Genomic DNA, 16,398 nt, shown 5'->3' on the forward strand with positions numbered 1-16,398 from the left:
TTTATAATTGTATATATATATATATATATATATATAATTACAATAAAATGAAAAGAAAATGACATGATAGAAAATTATAGTTTTTAATGTTTTTGTAATTATATACATATATATATATATATATATATAATTACAAAACCTTAAACCGATTTATATATTTTTTGCAATTATTTATACATATATATATATATAAAATATACACCAAAAATATATAAATATATAGAGTTTTTAATGTTTTTGTAATTATATACATATATATATATATATACAATTATAAACATATGTAGATGTGTGTATATTCATATATATATATATATATATATATAATTACAATAAAATGAAAAGAAAATGACATGATAGAAAATTATAGTTTTTAATGTTTTTGTAATTATATACATACATATATATATATATATATATACATATGTATAATAATTTGCAAATATATATATAAACCGTTTTAAGATTTTGTAATTATTTATATATATATAAAATATACACCAAAAATATATAAATATATAGAGTTTTTAATGTTTTTCTTATATATATATATATATATGACAAAAATATTTATATATTTATATATATATATATAACATTTTATATAAATGTATATGTATCAATTATATATTTATATATATTCAAAAAAAGTATATATAAACCGTTTTTAAGGTTTTTTCAAATTATAATAATAATAATAATATAATAAGTACAAAAGTAATCCTAGTACAAATAAAACATTGTCATTTCAGTTTGACTTGGCCAATTTACTGTATTAATTTGCATAAATCATTGCATGCAGTTGTGCTCAGCCACTTGGTGCTGCTGAGGCGATGCTGTAAGACCCGTCACCATAGTTTCTGGAGGTTTCCATGGCAACTGAGCCACTATATATCAGCCGAGATGGAGGGAGAACAGCGGAGGGGAGCAGAGAGGTGAGCTTTGGAAAGCAAAGGGGAGGAGAAAGCCAATGAGGGGAGAGTCAGACAGCAGGGGAAAGGAGGGAAAAAAACACTGGCATGTCTTCAGAGACAATAAATACATGCATGTTAGAAAGAGAGAGAGAGAGCGGGCTATTTTCAGCCCGTGGTTGTCATGGAAACAGAGGCCTCGCTACTGATGCAGACGTTCAGTGCTCACAGATGCTCGGCACTTGAATCTGATTAACAACAACTGGCGATAACTATTTGATATATATCAGATATAACAAGCCAACATGAACACTACGACCTCAACTAGTACAGAGACAACTGCAAACGTGATAAAGCACTACAAACATCTCGGATTGCACGAAGCATCCCAGAGATGCATTTTTTGCACGGATGCAGACATAGGGAAAAAGCATCTGTCGTTGGGAAAGAAGAGCGTGGAGGAATACAGTAATGCAGCGAGCGGCTGATCGCAGTGCAAACACTATATGCTGATGCTCCATCACTGTTTCCAATCACATGATCACCAGCACCCCCTCACTCCTCTCTGAAGGACAGAGGGTTTCCCACATTTCACAGTTGCTATGGAAACGCTGCAACGAGAGCGGGGAGTGTGTGCAGGAAGTGTGTGTCGTATAGGTGAGGCCACAGGAAGACGGCGACGTGTGCACATCCACTTCTCAGGAATATCCAGAGCTTTACTGCTCAAAACTTGGGAATAATCATCTCCAATGCGGCATTTATTTGATGAAAAATACAAAACTGTAATATTGTGAAATGTTTTGAACATTTAAAACAGTTTTTTTACAGTAGGTGAATATATGTAAAAAATATATATATATTCCTGTGATCAAAGCTGAATTTTCAGCATCTTCAGTGTCACATGATCCTTCAGAAATCAGTATAATATGATGATCTGATGCTAAAGAAACATTTATGATTATTATCAATGTTGAAAACAGTTCATATTTACGTGGAAACCGTGATATATTACGATTTTAAAAAAGAAATAAAGAATTGAATATGTTTATTCAGCAAGGATGCATTACATTTATCAAAGCGACACATTTATGATTTTAAATAAACTCTTTTGAACTTTATATTCATCAGAGAATCCTGAAAAATGTATCGCTGTTTTCAACACTGATAATATTTATAAATGTTTCTCGAGCATCAAATCATCATATTATACTGATTTCTGAAGGATCATGTGACACTGAAGATGCTGAAAATTCAGCTTTGATCACAGGAATAAAAAAAATAACTTCACAATATTACAGTTTTTACTGTATTTTTAATAAAATAAATGCAGCCTTGCTGAACATAAAATAATCGTAACTGTACGTTCACACCACCGCCGGCGAGAGCGGCAAAATTCGCTCTCGCCGCCCTGCCATCGACGGCGTGAGATTCGGGGACTCTCTAGCGCTCTGACGTAGATTTTAGAAAGCGTGATTTTTAAAAAAACTTTATTTAAAGGAGCCGCAAAGCAAATAAGAACTGAACATAAATCAGTATCCTATTTTGTGCATACTGGCCACACGTAGGGTATAAGTTAACCTATTAAAATATTTTAAATGTGCAAGTAACAAAACACCAACAATTTCAAGTCGTACAATAACGGGAAACCCGCAACAGAAATAATTAACTTTTCCTCCATTTTGCTTAGGAACTAATGTGGTCGGAACCAAAGTTTACAGGATTGTGTTCTCTGGTATCCTCTCAGACGGAGGACTTCTACATTCCGATTGGTTGCCGTCGAACCGCGTCATAGCTTATTACCATAAAGTTGACAAATTTCAACTCTTCTCGCCGTCCAAGACCCGGAGCCGGAGCTCGCCGCCGGCTCTCATTGAAAATGAATGGCTTCCGGCCACTTTGACGCTCTCGCCGCCGGCGGTGTGAACGTACAGTAATTATTCCAAACCGGTAATTTCAACCGGTAATCTAAACGTCATTTTCTAAATGTTTGTCTCTTGTTTGGTCAACCGCAGCATTCTTGTATAATGATTAACGCGCTTAATTTCTCTCGCATCGCTCTTCTCTCAGAATCATCTACACTTGAGTCGGTTCATATAGATTTATTTACTTCAGTAGCCGTGTAGTAAGTGTGGGATCGTGTACAGAGAGAGCCTGAGTCCCTCCGCTTCCGGCTCATGGGACCTTATTTCGGAAAAATATTGTATGGTAGTCAATGGTGAGAGACAACTTATCTTTTTATTCCGTCCGAACTGTGCCCTGAATTACACATATGATGTTTGTCAATTTAAAAGATAATTATGAAAGTCAAGAAAGTCGCAGTTTGTCATAAAACTGAAGAGTAACGTTTAGTCTCGCACTATACGTCACCGTTGCTCGTGTGTGTGCAGTCTGGTACAACACACTCCGGCATGACGGCGTAACGTTACGATTATAACGGAAGACTATAGATGACAGACGTTAGCTTCAGTAAAGTTAGCTTCAGTAACGTTAGCTTCAGTAACGTTAGCTTCAGTAACGTTAGCTTCAGTAAAGTTAGCTTCAGTAACGTTAGCTTCAGTAACGTTAGCTTCAGTAAAGTTAGCTTCAGTAACGTTAGCTTCAGTAAAGTTAGCTTCAGTAACGTAAGCTTCAGTAAAGTTAGCTTCAGTAACGTTAGCTTCAGTAAAGTTAGCTTCAGTAACGTTAGCTTCAGTAACGTTAGCTTCAGTAAAGTTAGCTTCAGTAAAGTTAGCTTCAGTAGAGTTAGCTTCAGTAACATTAGCTTCAGTAAAGTTAGCTTCAGTAAAGTTAGCTTCAGTAAAGTTAGCTTCAGTAACGTTAGCTTCAGTAACGTTAGCTTCAGTAAAGTTAGCTTCAGTAGAGTTAGCTTCAGTAACGTTAGCTTCAGTAACATTAGCTTCAGTAAAGTTAGCTTTAGTAAAGTTAGCTTCAGTAACGTTAGCTTCAGTAGAGTTAGCTTCAGTAGAGTTAGCTTCAGTAAAGTTAGCTTCAGTAAAGTTAGCTTCAGTAACGTTAGCTTCAGTAAAGTTAGCTTCAGTAAAGTTAGCTTCAGTAAAGTTAGCTTCAGTAACGTTAGCTTCAGTAACGTTAGCTGCAGTAACGTTAGCTTCAGTAAAGTTAGCTTCAGTAAAGTTAGCTTCATTCATTGAGAGAAAAGGTATGACGTCACATGTGCGCCTTTTGGGTTTGTAGTTTTTGTAATGACGTATTTTCAGTCTTACACCTCAACAGTTTTACATCAAACTGCGACTTTCTTGACTTTAAAATGTATCTTTTAAATTGACAAACATCATATGTGTAATTCAGGGCACAACAGGCTTGATGTGGTTCCCAACTGGTGGGTCGCAAGGTCACGGTAACGTGTGTTAATACAAATAATAAAGTGCAACTAACTGTAAACATGCAAGGTTAGGATAGCAAAATAAGGACACACTTTAGTGTAGGGTCCAATTCTCACTATTAACTACATCTACGTGTATTACTGCTTCTCAACAGTAAGTAGTTGATAAGTTTAGGTATTAAGGGATGTAGAATAAGGCATTAATATGTGCTTTAATAAACAGCCAAAATCCTAGTAATATGCATGCTAATAAGAAACTAGTTAATAGCGATAATTGGACCCTAAACTAAATTGTTAAGAGGATAAACATGGTTTGTACACTATTTGTTTTGTGAAATCATGAAACTTGAAATTAAAGCAAAACCAGACTCGGAGACAAGCCAAAGAAATCATAATAAAAGTACGTTTTCTTATTCAGCCTGTCTTCTTCCGATTTTATGTGTGCATATCATGGCAATATTTGGTTTTATGACCATTTTAGTGTGATAAATAAGTGTTGTCCTGTGTTGGCTCTGCGTCTTGAATACAAGCCAGTTGAGAACCACTGATTTACTCATCTAGAAACTGCAGAAAGAAATAATTAAAGAAAGAAATTGTGCTTTAATCAATTTTACCATTTGCTAACTTCCACCAGACTGCTGTTGAATCAGACCACGCCCTCTCTCCGAAACCCCGCCCTCTCTTCAAACCCCGCCCTCTCTCCAAAACCCCGCCCTCTCTTCAAACCCCGCCCTCTCTTCTAAACCCCGCCCTCTCTTCAAACCCCGCCCTCCAGAGACATGAGTCACATCCAGACAGCATTACTGATTGGCTAAAAAAAGGCACAGGCCACTCCCCTTTCTTTGCTGTTTACAGAGTCAATACTTCTACAGTATATCTCAGTTTATGGATTGTTTACAGCAGCTTTAATCAAAGTTGAGCATAAAGACACACAGTCAGGGTTCTAAAGCCAAAATGTCCATGTTTTATTGGTAAAGAGCGTCTGTGTAGCGAATGGCATAGTGCAGAGGCTCACACGCACAGTTAAGCATTTGCCACAACCTTTGACCCGGAACTGATGGCCAACCAACTACAGCTCTTCACAGCCGAACCACACAGCATCAACAAAGAAACCAAATCAACTAAAAATACTCAGTACAAATAAATAGGTAAACAGATGAAGAACAAAGCCGATATCAGCAGTACTGTATTTTTTTTAATGCAAAAAAGATTAATTTTAAGGTTTTTTTTTTTGTTTGTTTGTTTTTTTCTTGAGGAGTTTGTTGTTCTAAAGACAGAATAAGAGAAATATATGAGTGAATCTCACAAAACCTGCTAAGAACTGGTTTCGGGTCAAATTGCACCCCAAAATCGTATTTTATTTTGTTTAATAATAGTGAAAATTAAACCCATTATTAGTTTTTTTTTTTTTTTTTAAGTTTCATAACATATATTTTTTAAATGATTTATTCTGGGACAATTTCTCAGAAAAAAATGAGAGAATAATAATTATTCTCAACATTGCAAAAAATTGAAATATTTATATATATTTTAAATGTATGATTGTAGTACTTATACAATTTCTTTTTGCAAATATATATACATTTTTAGAAATTATTTTTATTTATTAAAGCATACACGGAAAATTGGGAATTTACAAACAAAATATCAAGATGTATAATAATAATTAGTAGGAAAATTAGTTAAATGCGGAAAAAGAAAAAAAAACAGCATTATTTTTCTTCCCGCATTATTTGATCCCGTGGTGAAATATGACCTGTTTTCATGAGATTCACCCATAAATAGAAGGAGAGAGAAATGCAGATAGTTTCCAAAAAGCTTCGTTCTGTTTCAAATCCTGAAGAACGCGTGTTCTGCTCATGGTAAGTCAAAAAATAGAGAATATTTACATCTTTAGATTATATACATGGCAATATATGAACACATGGTCAGTGTGAGAACGTGATAGAGAGAGACGGAGAGAGAGAGACCCACCACATCAAGAGTCTACAGCGATGAAACCGCTTCATAATACAATCTGTGCGGATTCAGAAACCGCGTCCATGCCTCGTCTTAAAACACTGCAACACGGGTCTTCATCTCACAGCCAGTGAAATCAGCTTACAGCCGCTTTCCGAAACGGGGAACGGTTCAGGTGAACTGTCTCTCAGTAGCCGTAAGGGTAATGTGATTTTTCTGACCGCCGCAGAGATGCATAGAGGAGGAGAACCTGCTACAGGACGAAACACACATCTGGACTCGCTCAGGGTTTAGCCATTTTGCATTTCACAAGTTGATATGATAAAATCGAGGTATGGAAAGGTTAAAGGTGAGGTTTGCTGGCTATTACGCCGGTCTGTGTCAACTACACGTGTAGTTGATGAATGTTAGCAATATGCTGGTGCAGATATATATATATATATGCATTTAAAATCTAAAATCTTGCACCAAAAATGCTCTAGAATTAGACTTTTTCTCACCCGATACGGCTAATTGGCCAAATCAAGGTTCAATTGTGGCAACTGCTTTATCATTGCGCTTGGAAATTACACAGATGTGTTCCACCAAAATCAATACCATTCAACAGGCGAAAATATTCAAATCGGTTATGCAAATTTTGGATCCGGGTTCAATGCAAAATCTTTCCTAGCTCGATGTCCAGGACACAAAGCGACGCGGAGAACACGTTCCTCACATTAACTAACCTTTTGCTTCTGTGATACTGACGTAATTCTGCTCTACCTATGCGCCGCATCAGCCGACGAGGGTCAGGTGCTACAATAAGCTTTTAAGAGCATTTCCTGGCAATGATGTTGTTGCTAAGCAACTCCACTGGATATTCAAACACAATCAGCTTTCATACTGTAGGGAGAAAGAGGGGAAGCAATAAAAGAAACAGAAAAAATATAGTTCGTCCTATAATTCCATTATGAAGAATAGCAGGGAGACATTTGAGAGGGATATAATGTCCTCAGGTTGCTGAGCTATGTATAGCACTTCAACAAAAAAATTAATAATGTCGGACTCGATTCAATGGAGAAAACAATTGCCCAGTTGTTCAAATGAAGTCCAGCTTGATTAATGAAAGTTCCCACCATTTGCAAAAGGATGAATCAGTTTTAACAACAACAATTTGATAGAAAGATGATGAATTGGAAATTAAAAACCGAATAAAGTTTAATGCAGCAATTACAATAATACACGCATGTGTACTCTACTCCAGTTAATGGCACATTGCACATTGTTATTATACAACTTCAAAGCCATTCAAGAATGAGGAACTTGATCAATAGATCGCTTTATGTAGTCAGCAGTTGTTGTATGGCTCCCACGGAGGACTGGTCAGTCCACAAATCTCTTCAAAGAAAATACTCTCTGAAAGCGAGGCATACAAGTTTCGCCAACGGGATGGCTAACGTTTAATCTGAAGTGGCCCAAAGAGCGGTATTCCCATTCCCTGAACCCTGACCCTTAACCAGCCCCTTGAACCCAAACCCACTGATTTGGTCTATAAACAGTATACTTGAAAATCTTTACATAAGATTACATGTCATATTGCAAAATCTTTCGTCAGAAAAATCTGGACATTTTCACAATGTCTTTCATTCTGTCTCTGTTAAAAATCTAAAATTTTCAAGTCAATGAAATTCTCCTGTGCTGCGTATCCCAGTATATTTCAAAGCTTTAATACAGCTTATTTTTAAAGTCAACATGAACTCAAAATGGACACTATTTACTTTCCTAACACACATTCCTGGCGTTATTGTGCACGATTCAACTGTGCACATTATGCCAAGCCAAAAAAAAAAAAAAAATTCAGATTTTTTTATCAAACCGTAACCTGCTCCGCCTCTGAAACGACTTTCCATTTCGGCTAGAATCACAAATCCCTCCTGGCTCCATTCTGGTACACCCACTTTTCACGATCCAATCAATTCCCGATGGATAAAGTCAAGTCCCGCCCTGCATCCATGTTTCACATAGAAATACTACAGAAGTTAAATGGCGTTTCATGTCGGCTTAAAGTCCAGATACGTTCCGCGCACATCAAAAACACCCAATGCCAGTGAAATAGCCCTTACACACTGCTGTTACTCTTCATTTCAGCGCTGACAGGCGAAAAGACAAACATATGACACTCACGATCTCTTCAAACGTAGATATGCACAGAGAGTTTGCACTATGGCGGCTTGTTGGGAGGTACTATGGTACCTTTGCTGAGGACAACAGCCAAGTAACTCTTATTGTTCACAGGGAAAGGCTTCTTCTCTCTGCCCTCTCCTCTAGGTATGATGTGTGTCACCCTGAAACCGGTGTCTTTTATTGAACTTATGAACTGATCCTCACTTGTGCTAGATTCAGAAAGTCATCATGAAGCCGAGTGAACATGAGCATGTATTCTGGATCACAGCAGTTTAAGTCTTTATTTCTGAACTAGTCTCAGTTAATACTGTCCCTTACACACACACACACACAGGTACACTACCTACCGAGGTGAGTACAATGAATAATGATGTCAACCTCCGGCGAGTGTAAATGTGTGTATGCTTTTATACAGGTCTGTTAGCTGCTGTACATCGGTGTGTGTGTACTCTGTGTCGCTGGACTGTGGCAAACCAACACTTAAGTAATTACACTACTTTAATATAGACTATATTTTTTATACGCGGACACAACTCAAAAAAGAACTGCAAAAAAGACGCTTGCTTTGGCACATATGTACTCAATAGCGCCATGTCCACTTCAGTAAAACCCTGTCTCTCTGTTCACTGAACGGAATATTCCATAGAATCTGTCGGAAAGGGATGGAGTTCCATAATGTCAAAGGCTTGACAGTCACACTGGCGTAAAAACCAGTCTACGTCCCTTCCTGCATGTGTGTGTGTGAGCAATCAGATCTGGGTCTCCTGAACGCTCTCCTTGGAGCCATTCGATAGCAACAGCGGCTCAGTCTGCATATTGGGAACGTGACTAAGGCCTTTCAGAGTTCCATGGAAAGTCATCGCCATTGGGATGGGGATTGGCAGGGGAGGGGAGGTCGAGCCAGGGATGATATCACCGGTCCCTATTTTCATGGTTGAAGCCTGATTTTGGGAAAGATTGGGTTTGTTGTTGAGCATTCCACTCGCCATGTTTAAGCCCAGCACGTTGTTGTTAAAGTGGTGCGCTTTGTAGTAGTGGTTCAGGTGATCCGATTGCCCAACGCTCGGCAGAGTCATGATCTCAGGGTCATGAATCCTAGGACTCTGCCCGCTTCCTCCACCAGTTCCCGCTCCACCGTGGACCGTGCTCCCTCCTGTGATGCCACTAGCTCCCGCAGATCCAATCTCGTCTTCGACGTTGATGATCTCAATGGCGCGCGCCGGGCCGTGGTGTTTGTGCAGTTGGTGCTGCTTGCGAAGCTTGTAGAAGACGACCAGCATCACGGCCGCCATGAAGGTGATGGCCACAAAGCAGCCTATGATGATCTTAGTCGTCTTCATTACGTCCTCAAGACCCGACAGGTTGGCGACGTCTGTGATGGAGACGGTGAACGGGCGATCGGGTGCACGGGTAGTTCGCGGTGACAAGGAGGACAGCATCGAACCAGTGGGACCTGCTGATGGAGATACGGCGGACGGTCCTAGAAAGCTAATGATCGTCTCGTTGACGAACTGCCGAGCTGATTCGTGCCCTTCTTGCCCCGTCTCTACGGTTTCAACAGTGACAGTTGTGAAGTAGCTGTAACCACTGCCTGGATCAGGAGCTGAGACGTTCAACACAGCAGTTGCTGTGGTGTTGCCAGCAGAGTTGGTGACCATACAGGTGTATGGTCCGGTGTCTTGCATGGTCACGTTGGTGAAATTCAAGGTTCCATCATGCAGAACAGAGATCCGGACCTTGTACGCTCCATGGGTCATCAAGGTCCCATTGGGGGTCAACCAATTAACAGAAGTCATGGATGTCCCGCTGCGGCATTTTAGCTCCGCTGCCATTCCCTCGGTCACGTTCAGGTCCGTTGGTGGCTCCACAATCACAGGTGCGTAGCAGGTGAAGTCTCTCTGGTCAAGGTCACCAATGTACCTGCCCTTAGTACCTGGTGGGGCATGGCATCGTGCACAACAAGTGGAGTTATCAGGTACGGTTTCTTTAAGCCACCAGCTCAACCACAGAACATCACAGTTGCAAACCCAAGGGTTGTGGTTCAGATGGACACGCTCTAACTGCTGCAGTGGAGTGAAGAGATCATGTGGCAATGAATGCAGAGAGTTATGCGACAGATTGAGCTCCTCCAGGTTCTTGAGGTCGTCAAAGGCATTCCTCTCAATGACAGAGATCCGAGAGTGCATGAGCCACAGTTTGCGTAGAGACACCAGGCCTTGGAACGATCCCGGACGCACCACGCCCAGCTGGTTTCCTGACAGCTCCAGTTCCTCTAACCGCACGAGAGGCGCCAAGTTGGGTACGTCCTTAAGCCCGCACATGCCCAGATTCAGGAAACGTAGGTTCAGCAACCCTTCGAATGCGGCCTCCGAGATGAAACTGAGTTTGCGCAACTCGCCGAGGTCTAACCGCCGCAGTGACGGCACGCGGTGGAAGGCGTACGCTGGGAGTGTCTCTATGGGGTTGTTCCTTAGCCAGAGTTCACGAAGCTTGCTCAGGTACTCAAACGCCTGTGATGGTACCAGTGGGAGTCTGTTGTCAAAAAGCTCCAGGGTGATGAGATTGGGAAGGCCATTGAACGCTCCCACTTCTATCTGACGAATCTGGTTCTTAGACAACTGTAAAATTTCCAGATGATTTAGGTGCTTGAAGGTGTCTGACTTGATCGACTGCAGAAGAACAAGAAGAAGAGAATATAGTTAGTTATAACAGCGGACACATTCTGGAACGGGGTTACTGCCTCTTCTGAATCTATATTGTAAAGGTTTAGCCTGTTCTGCAGAACCCATCTTTGGTATTTTGTATTATATTTCAGTATTTGCGTATGTGTGACCATCTGTCACTCTGTGACTGATCTACAATGCCCGATTGGATTGTCTAACTAACAGAGCTTGTAAACAAAGACTAACACCAAGGCTCTGCAAATCATTGCAAGAAATCCATCATTTTCATTTGTAGCTCATTTCGGCATGCAGTTTTCATGGAGAAAGCGTATATTTAGGGAATCAAGGAGGTTACCTGTATGGAGTTCTCCTGGAGGTTGAGGTATCGCGTATTGGACGAGATACTCTGTGGAACTTCATTTAAGCCTTTTCTGGTACAGATCACTCGACTGGCTTGATTGGAACAGCTACAGGGATTGGGGCAGGCGGGACTGGCTTCGGCCAAGCGAGGTCCAAGGAGGTGTGGCCACAACAACAGCTGGACCAACCAGATAAGGGGGGAGGGGCTGAAAAGGCCTGTTACGATAGCAGCCTGCATGGCAACTGAATCATGTCCTGCCCCTTTCCTAAACAAAACAAGGCAAATAGTGAGCACCAAAAACCCTCAAAACTTCAATTTGATGAAAAATAATAAATATGGAGGTGTGTTTTGAATGACAACATCCACAAAACAAGAAAGAGAATTAACTTTTTTTACGATTAACTTGTGGAATCAGGTATCTTGTGGCATCAAAGTGTAATCCACACAGTTGTCAACAGCACAGGATGCTGCTACGGGAGTCTTCTGCTTGCCATCACAATCATCACAGTCAGCACTGGCCTTGCTTACTGGAGGAAAAAACACGGGACGGGGAACGCGAGAGAGAGAGAGAGAGAGGACGAGGGAGGTCAAAAACTGCATATATGTACAGCTTATCGTATTTCATATAGCTAAGGGTGTGAGGGTCAGTACATCAGCAACTAAAAACTGTGACCTGTGCAACTAAATGCTGTGACCTCTAGCCCAGTCAAAACAGGATTGTAATCTCAATTTATTTTCTATTTTCTTTTATTACTTATAATCATCGAGCAGCCACAGCTGTAGCCAATAATAATAGTCTTTCTTTTTAAACCTTCCAGACTTGGATTGGTCTGGCCTTGACTGAAAAAAAATGTGAGGTTTAATATTTAATTTGACTGGTTGAAGGCAACAGGTTTGTCCGCTCTGAACAACGTCTAGCTCTGAAATTATATTTGCAAATGAGTACCCTTTATTAAATGTGCATAGATGTGTGGTTCTGTAAACATAAAGAGTCGAATAATGAGAAAAAAAATACACAATATTTACATTATTACTTATGTAAATGAAAACAGACATTTAATACAAATTGTACAAAGAAATGTGTGTGTGCAACCACTGTGCATACGAGCAAGAGGTAAACAGCTCTCATGTCTGAACACTGATGTTTACAATGAATAAATAGAGAATAATGACGAATGTTGGATGACAGTAATGCATTAGCAGCAGAATTTGTTTGTATAAACAGCTTTACAATTAAAACTTTTGGCAGAATGGTGGGGAAAAAACACAGACTGCAAGAATGTTAGTAAATGCTGCCTATATTTAAACAAATGTTGTTGTTTTTCTGAATTCTACTTTTTAATTCGATTCTATAAAAAAAAGTTAATAAACCAGACCAGTCTTTTAGCTTTTAGGTGTAAGGTGGGCCAGAAATGAACTCTAAACCAAAAGTCCGAGCTCGACACCACCATGTTTATATGAAATTACTGACATCAAAATGGAAACCAATAGACACAGTAAAAGAGAGAAAAGATTTGAACACTAGAAAAGGTTTACATGCAAAGTGGAATTGAGGAAATATGGGCAAAAATGCAGGTGTTCGATCTCTTCTCTTTTTTTCACTTACTATTTATATTACTATTTGTGACATTTACCTAATAAAACAGCTTACATGAACTCACACATTTATAGACATAATCAGTTTAAGATCATGCACTCACTAAAAACTATCAAAAATCATCCTACAAACCCAAGGCACAAGAAAAACATGTTTGCATTACATTTGAAATTATCACTTTTTTTATATCCATTTTGACATCAAAGCAGGCATGCGCAGAACACATGCGCACAGGGAACGAGCCGCCAAAGCCCCGGTACGGGTATTTACATGCAGAGCAACATCGAGGTAATGGGAATCTAATGCCAGTCGGGTTTGTGTCAAAGGTTTACGACCTTTAACTGATAACAGAGCACGTTTATCAATTATAAAGTAAGATTGTGCATGCAAACACACACATTGCCTTACATCAGAAATATTTCAAACGAATCCAAAGAAAGTCTTGCAAAATACAATTTGAATACAACGTTTTGTTCTAATATGGCTCTAACATCTTTGTCCATCATCATCACACACAGGCGCATATTTACTGTGTGTGTGTGTGTGTGTCACAGGTGCGGTGGTGCAGCTTCACTGTAACCATGACAACGCTAAATTGATTTGCAGATGCTGGATGTCGGAATCCGGTTGGGTGGCGGCGCTCTGTTTGCACTACGGCTTCGTTAAAACCAGCCACAGGCCAAAAAACGAGTCAAATGCATGGATTAAACATCCATTTCATAAGCCATTATATTGATTATTAATTAACCTTCATAAGGCATCAGATGCAGGGCTCTCCATCATGCCAGAGACTGCAGTGGGTCTGATGCTCTTATGTGAGAGTAAATCGGTGCATCTGAATGCGTTAGTGACTGCGGCGTCTTAACGGAGACCGCCGTACGCGCGTGAAATACACAAGTGAGGCCCCGACACGCGCGCGCGCTCCCTCGAAGACGCGCAACAAAATGGCACACGGGTGTCTGTGTAATTCACGGATAATGAGAAAGAAAAATGCAAATCAAGCCAAGCCATCATTAACACAACTGACAAACTCCGAAATCATCACAATTCCAACGGCCAGATTCAATGCTATGAATACATATTTAAGTAAATAAACTGACTAGCTAAATAAATAAATAAATAAATCAAACGAATGCTGAATGAAAGATCTTACCGTTCTCCTCTCATGCATCCATCACATCCTCCGGATCCTCTTCTAATGACTCATGTTGGACATGAGGAAACCTAAATCAAACCAATTCCCGTCAATCCCACAGCATGACTTTATAACCAAACCTTATTGATCAGTTCCACAGCATTTGAGATCAGTCATCTGATCAAATGCACATTGTACCTTTTCCTTTCTCCTCGCGCCGACTCGACGAATCTTCTTCTAATGATTTTCCTCCCGTTGATTCGGTGTCTCTCACAGATCCGGAGCGCGTCAGTGCGCGCGGACACGGTGAATATATAGTTAACAGATCATACCACCGCTGGGAGAGAAAAAAAACGACGCAATCGCTCGCTGTAAAGTGTAAAAATCGAATGTAATTTGATTATCCGGGGTACGAGGCGTACAAACCTACTGGCGCATTTTTGTAAGTGTATGCAGGCAGCTCGCGCGCGTCGTGGCCGTACACAGGGACTGATGCTGCACCCAGCGCAACATCTTACGCAAAGTCCGTAGCCACGGTCCTGAATACAGCGACCACTGAGACATGCACAAAACACACCTGCTCTAGCCTGTTTCCATACATCCATGCATACACACATCACTCCATGCATTCAAGCACACACACACACACTGTTTCATCTGCAGGGACGACTGAGATTGTGATCATGCCTAGCCTACTACTGCAACTTAACAGAAATTGAACATGGAAAAGCGGTTTTGGTTCAGAGTTCACCCTGCAACAATGTATCTTACAACTGGAAATAAAACATTGAAATGTGTTAATATTACCTAGAACTGCATAAGCCCCAAAATATGCAAAATCATTAACACACTAGTGACTAAACAGATAGGAAAACTGAATTGGTTCAAAAATGTCTTTTGGATTTTGTTGGTTTTTGCTCACAGCAAATGAATTATTTAATGTCATCTGGGTCATATTTTCTTGTAGCTTGTGTAGTTGTGTGCATGTTTTTGAGGATGAAGGTGTCTCAAAACTTTGACATTAAATGTGACTCTAACCCTGCACCAAAACAGAGTTTGATTGGATGCGTGACAAGTGTTTTCTTTTCATATGCATGATTATATTTGTACTTTCGCAGTGAGAATTGCTTGTACATTGCTCTCTGCAACCCTATCAGAACATTGCATTTTACATTACATATATGCATTTGGCAGATGCTTTTACCCAGAGCCACTTACATTGCATTACAAGGTATTTTTCATGCATTCCCTGCGACTCGAACCAATGACCTTGACGTTGCTGGTGACCTGGCTATTTAATGGACTAAATTAGATTGTGTATGTGGGTGACATAATCATCATATTCACAGAATGATTATTTTGTTCACAACATTTTTTCTTCTTCTTGTGCATAAAGTATACAGTATAACAGCGGTTTGCAATGAAATACTAATTCATTTCGTCCACAAAATCGATCGGGTCACACTTGGCGCCTCAAACTGATCCATGATTTGAAAAGCTCTTATCTGGTTATATATGATGGTTAAATTATAACTTGAGGTGTATATATATATAAACTAAATGTATATTTGTTAATTGTCACCATTGTTGAGGGTTGGTAACAGATAACTCACACTAAATGTTTTCAAGAGATGATAACCATGAAGCAATAAGACATTCAAGTTCTCCTAGTTTCAGCTTCAGGGTTTGGAACATGAAGGTCCTGCCTGTGGATAGACATAAATACACTCTAAAAAATGCTGGGTTGTTTCAACCCAATTTTGGGTCAAATATGGACAAACCCAGCCGTTGGGTTACATTTTTTAATTACATTTTTAACCCAACGTTTGGGTTTGTCCATATTTCACCCAAAATTGGGTTGAAACAACCCAGCATTTTTTAGAGTAATATATATATTTTAGTGCAGTGGAAAGACTCAGTGGAACCATCAATGCCAATAAGGAACCTTTATTTTTAAGAGCGCAATATTTGTTCAAGAAATTTCTAAAATATAACCAGGAAAGCAGTTCTTGCCATTTTAGTGTGCTAAACACATGATGAATTCACATGCGGGCCTAAAACACACATTCAAGATGATGCTCAGCTATGCAAACTCATTGCATTGTGACCAATTATGAGATAAAACTGCCTCTGAAACTCTTTAGTTCAGGGTCCAATTCTCACTATAACTAGTTGCTTATTAGCATGCTAATAGGACATTGGCTGTTTATTAGCACATATTCTGCATGACCATATTCTACATCTCCTAATAGCCGTAAACTTAACAACT

At 39.7% G+C, this 16,398-nt stretch overlaps 1 protein-coding gene across 2 annotated transcripts; it reads right to left on the bottom strand.

Annotated features, from left to right (window-relative positions):
• Nucleotides 1–3,898: 3,898 nt before the first annotated feature.
• lrrc4bb (leucine rich repeat containing 4Bb) lies at nt 3,899–15,822 on the bottom strand. 2 transcript variants are annotated; one of them, XM_079600852.1, is made up of 7 exons: nt 15,743–15,822; nt 14,556–14,684; nt 14,328–14,466; nt 14,148–14,218; nt 11,785–11,924; nt 11,392–11,662; nt 3,899–11,042 (listed from the first exon to the last, which is right to left on the bottom strand). In XM_079600852.1, exons 6-7 carry the CDS (start codon nt 11,632–11,634, stop codon nt 9,123–9,125), a joined length of 2,163 nt encoding a protein of 720 aa, XP_079456978.1. In that variant the 5' UTR covers nt 11,635–11,662; nt 11,785–11,924; nt 14,148–14,218; nt 14,328–14,466; nt 14,556–14,684; nt 15,743–15,822; the 3' UTR covers nt 3,899–9,122. The 2 variants fall into 2 exon arrangements, with proteins under 2 accessions (XP_079456978.1, XP_079456979.1); XM_079600853.1 differs by having other exon boundaries at nt 11,794–11,924; nt 14,328–14,684.
• Nucleotides 15,823–16,398: the final 576 nt, after the last annotated feature.

This window comes from Phoxinus phoxinus (genome assembly GCF_949152265.1).
Source record: "Phoxinus phoxinus genome assembly, chromosome: 24".
In the NCBI taxonomy this organism is placed as follows: Eukaryota; Metazoa; Chordata; class Actinopteri; order Cypriniformes; family Leuciscidae; genus Phoxinus; species Phoxinus phoxinus.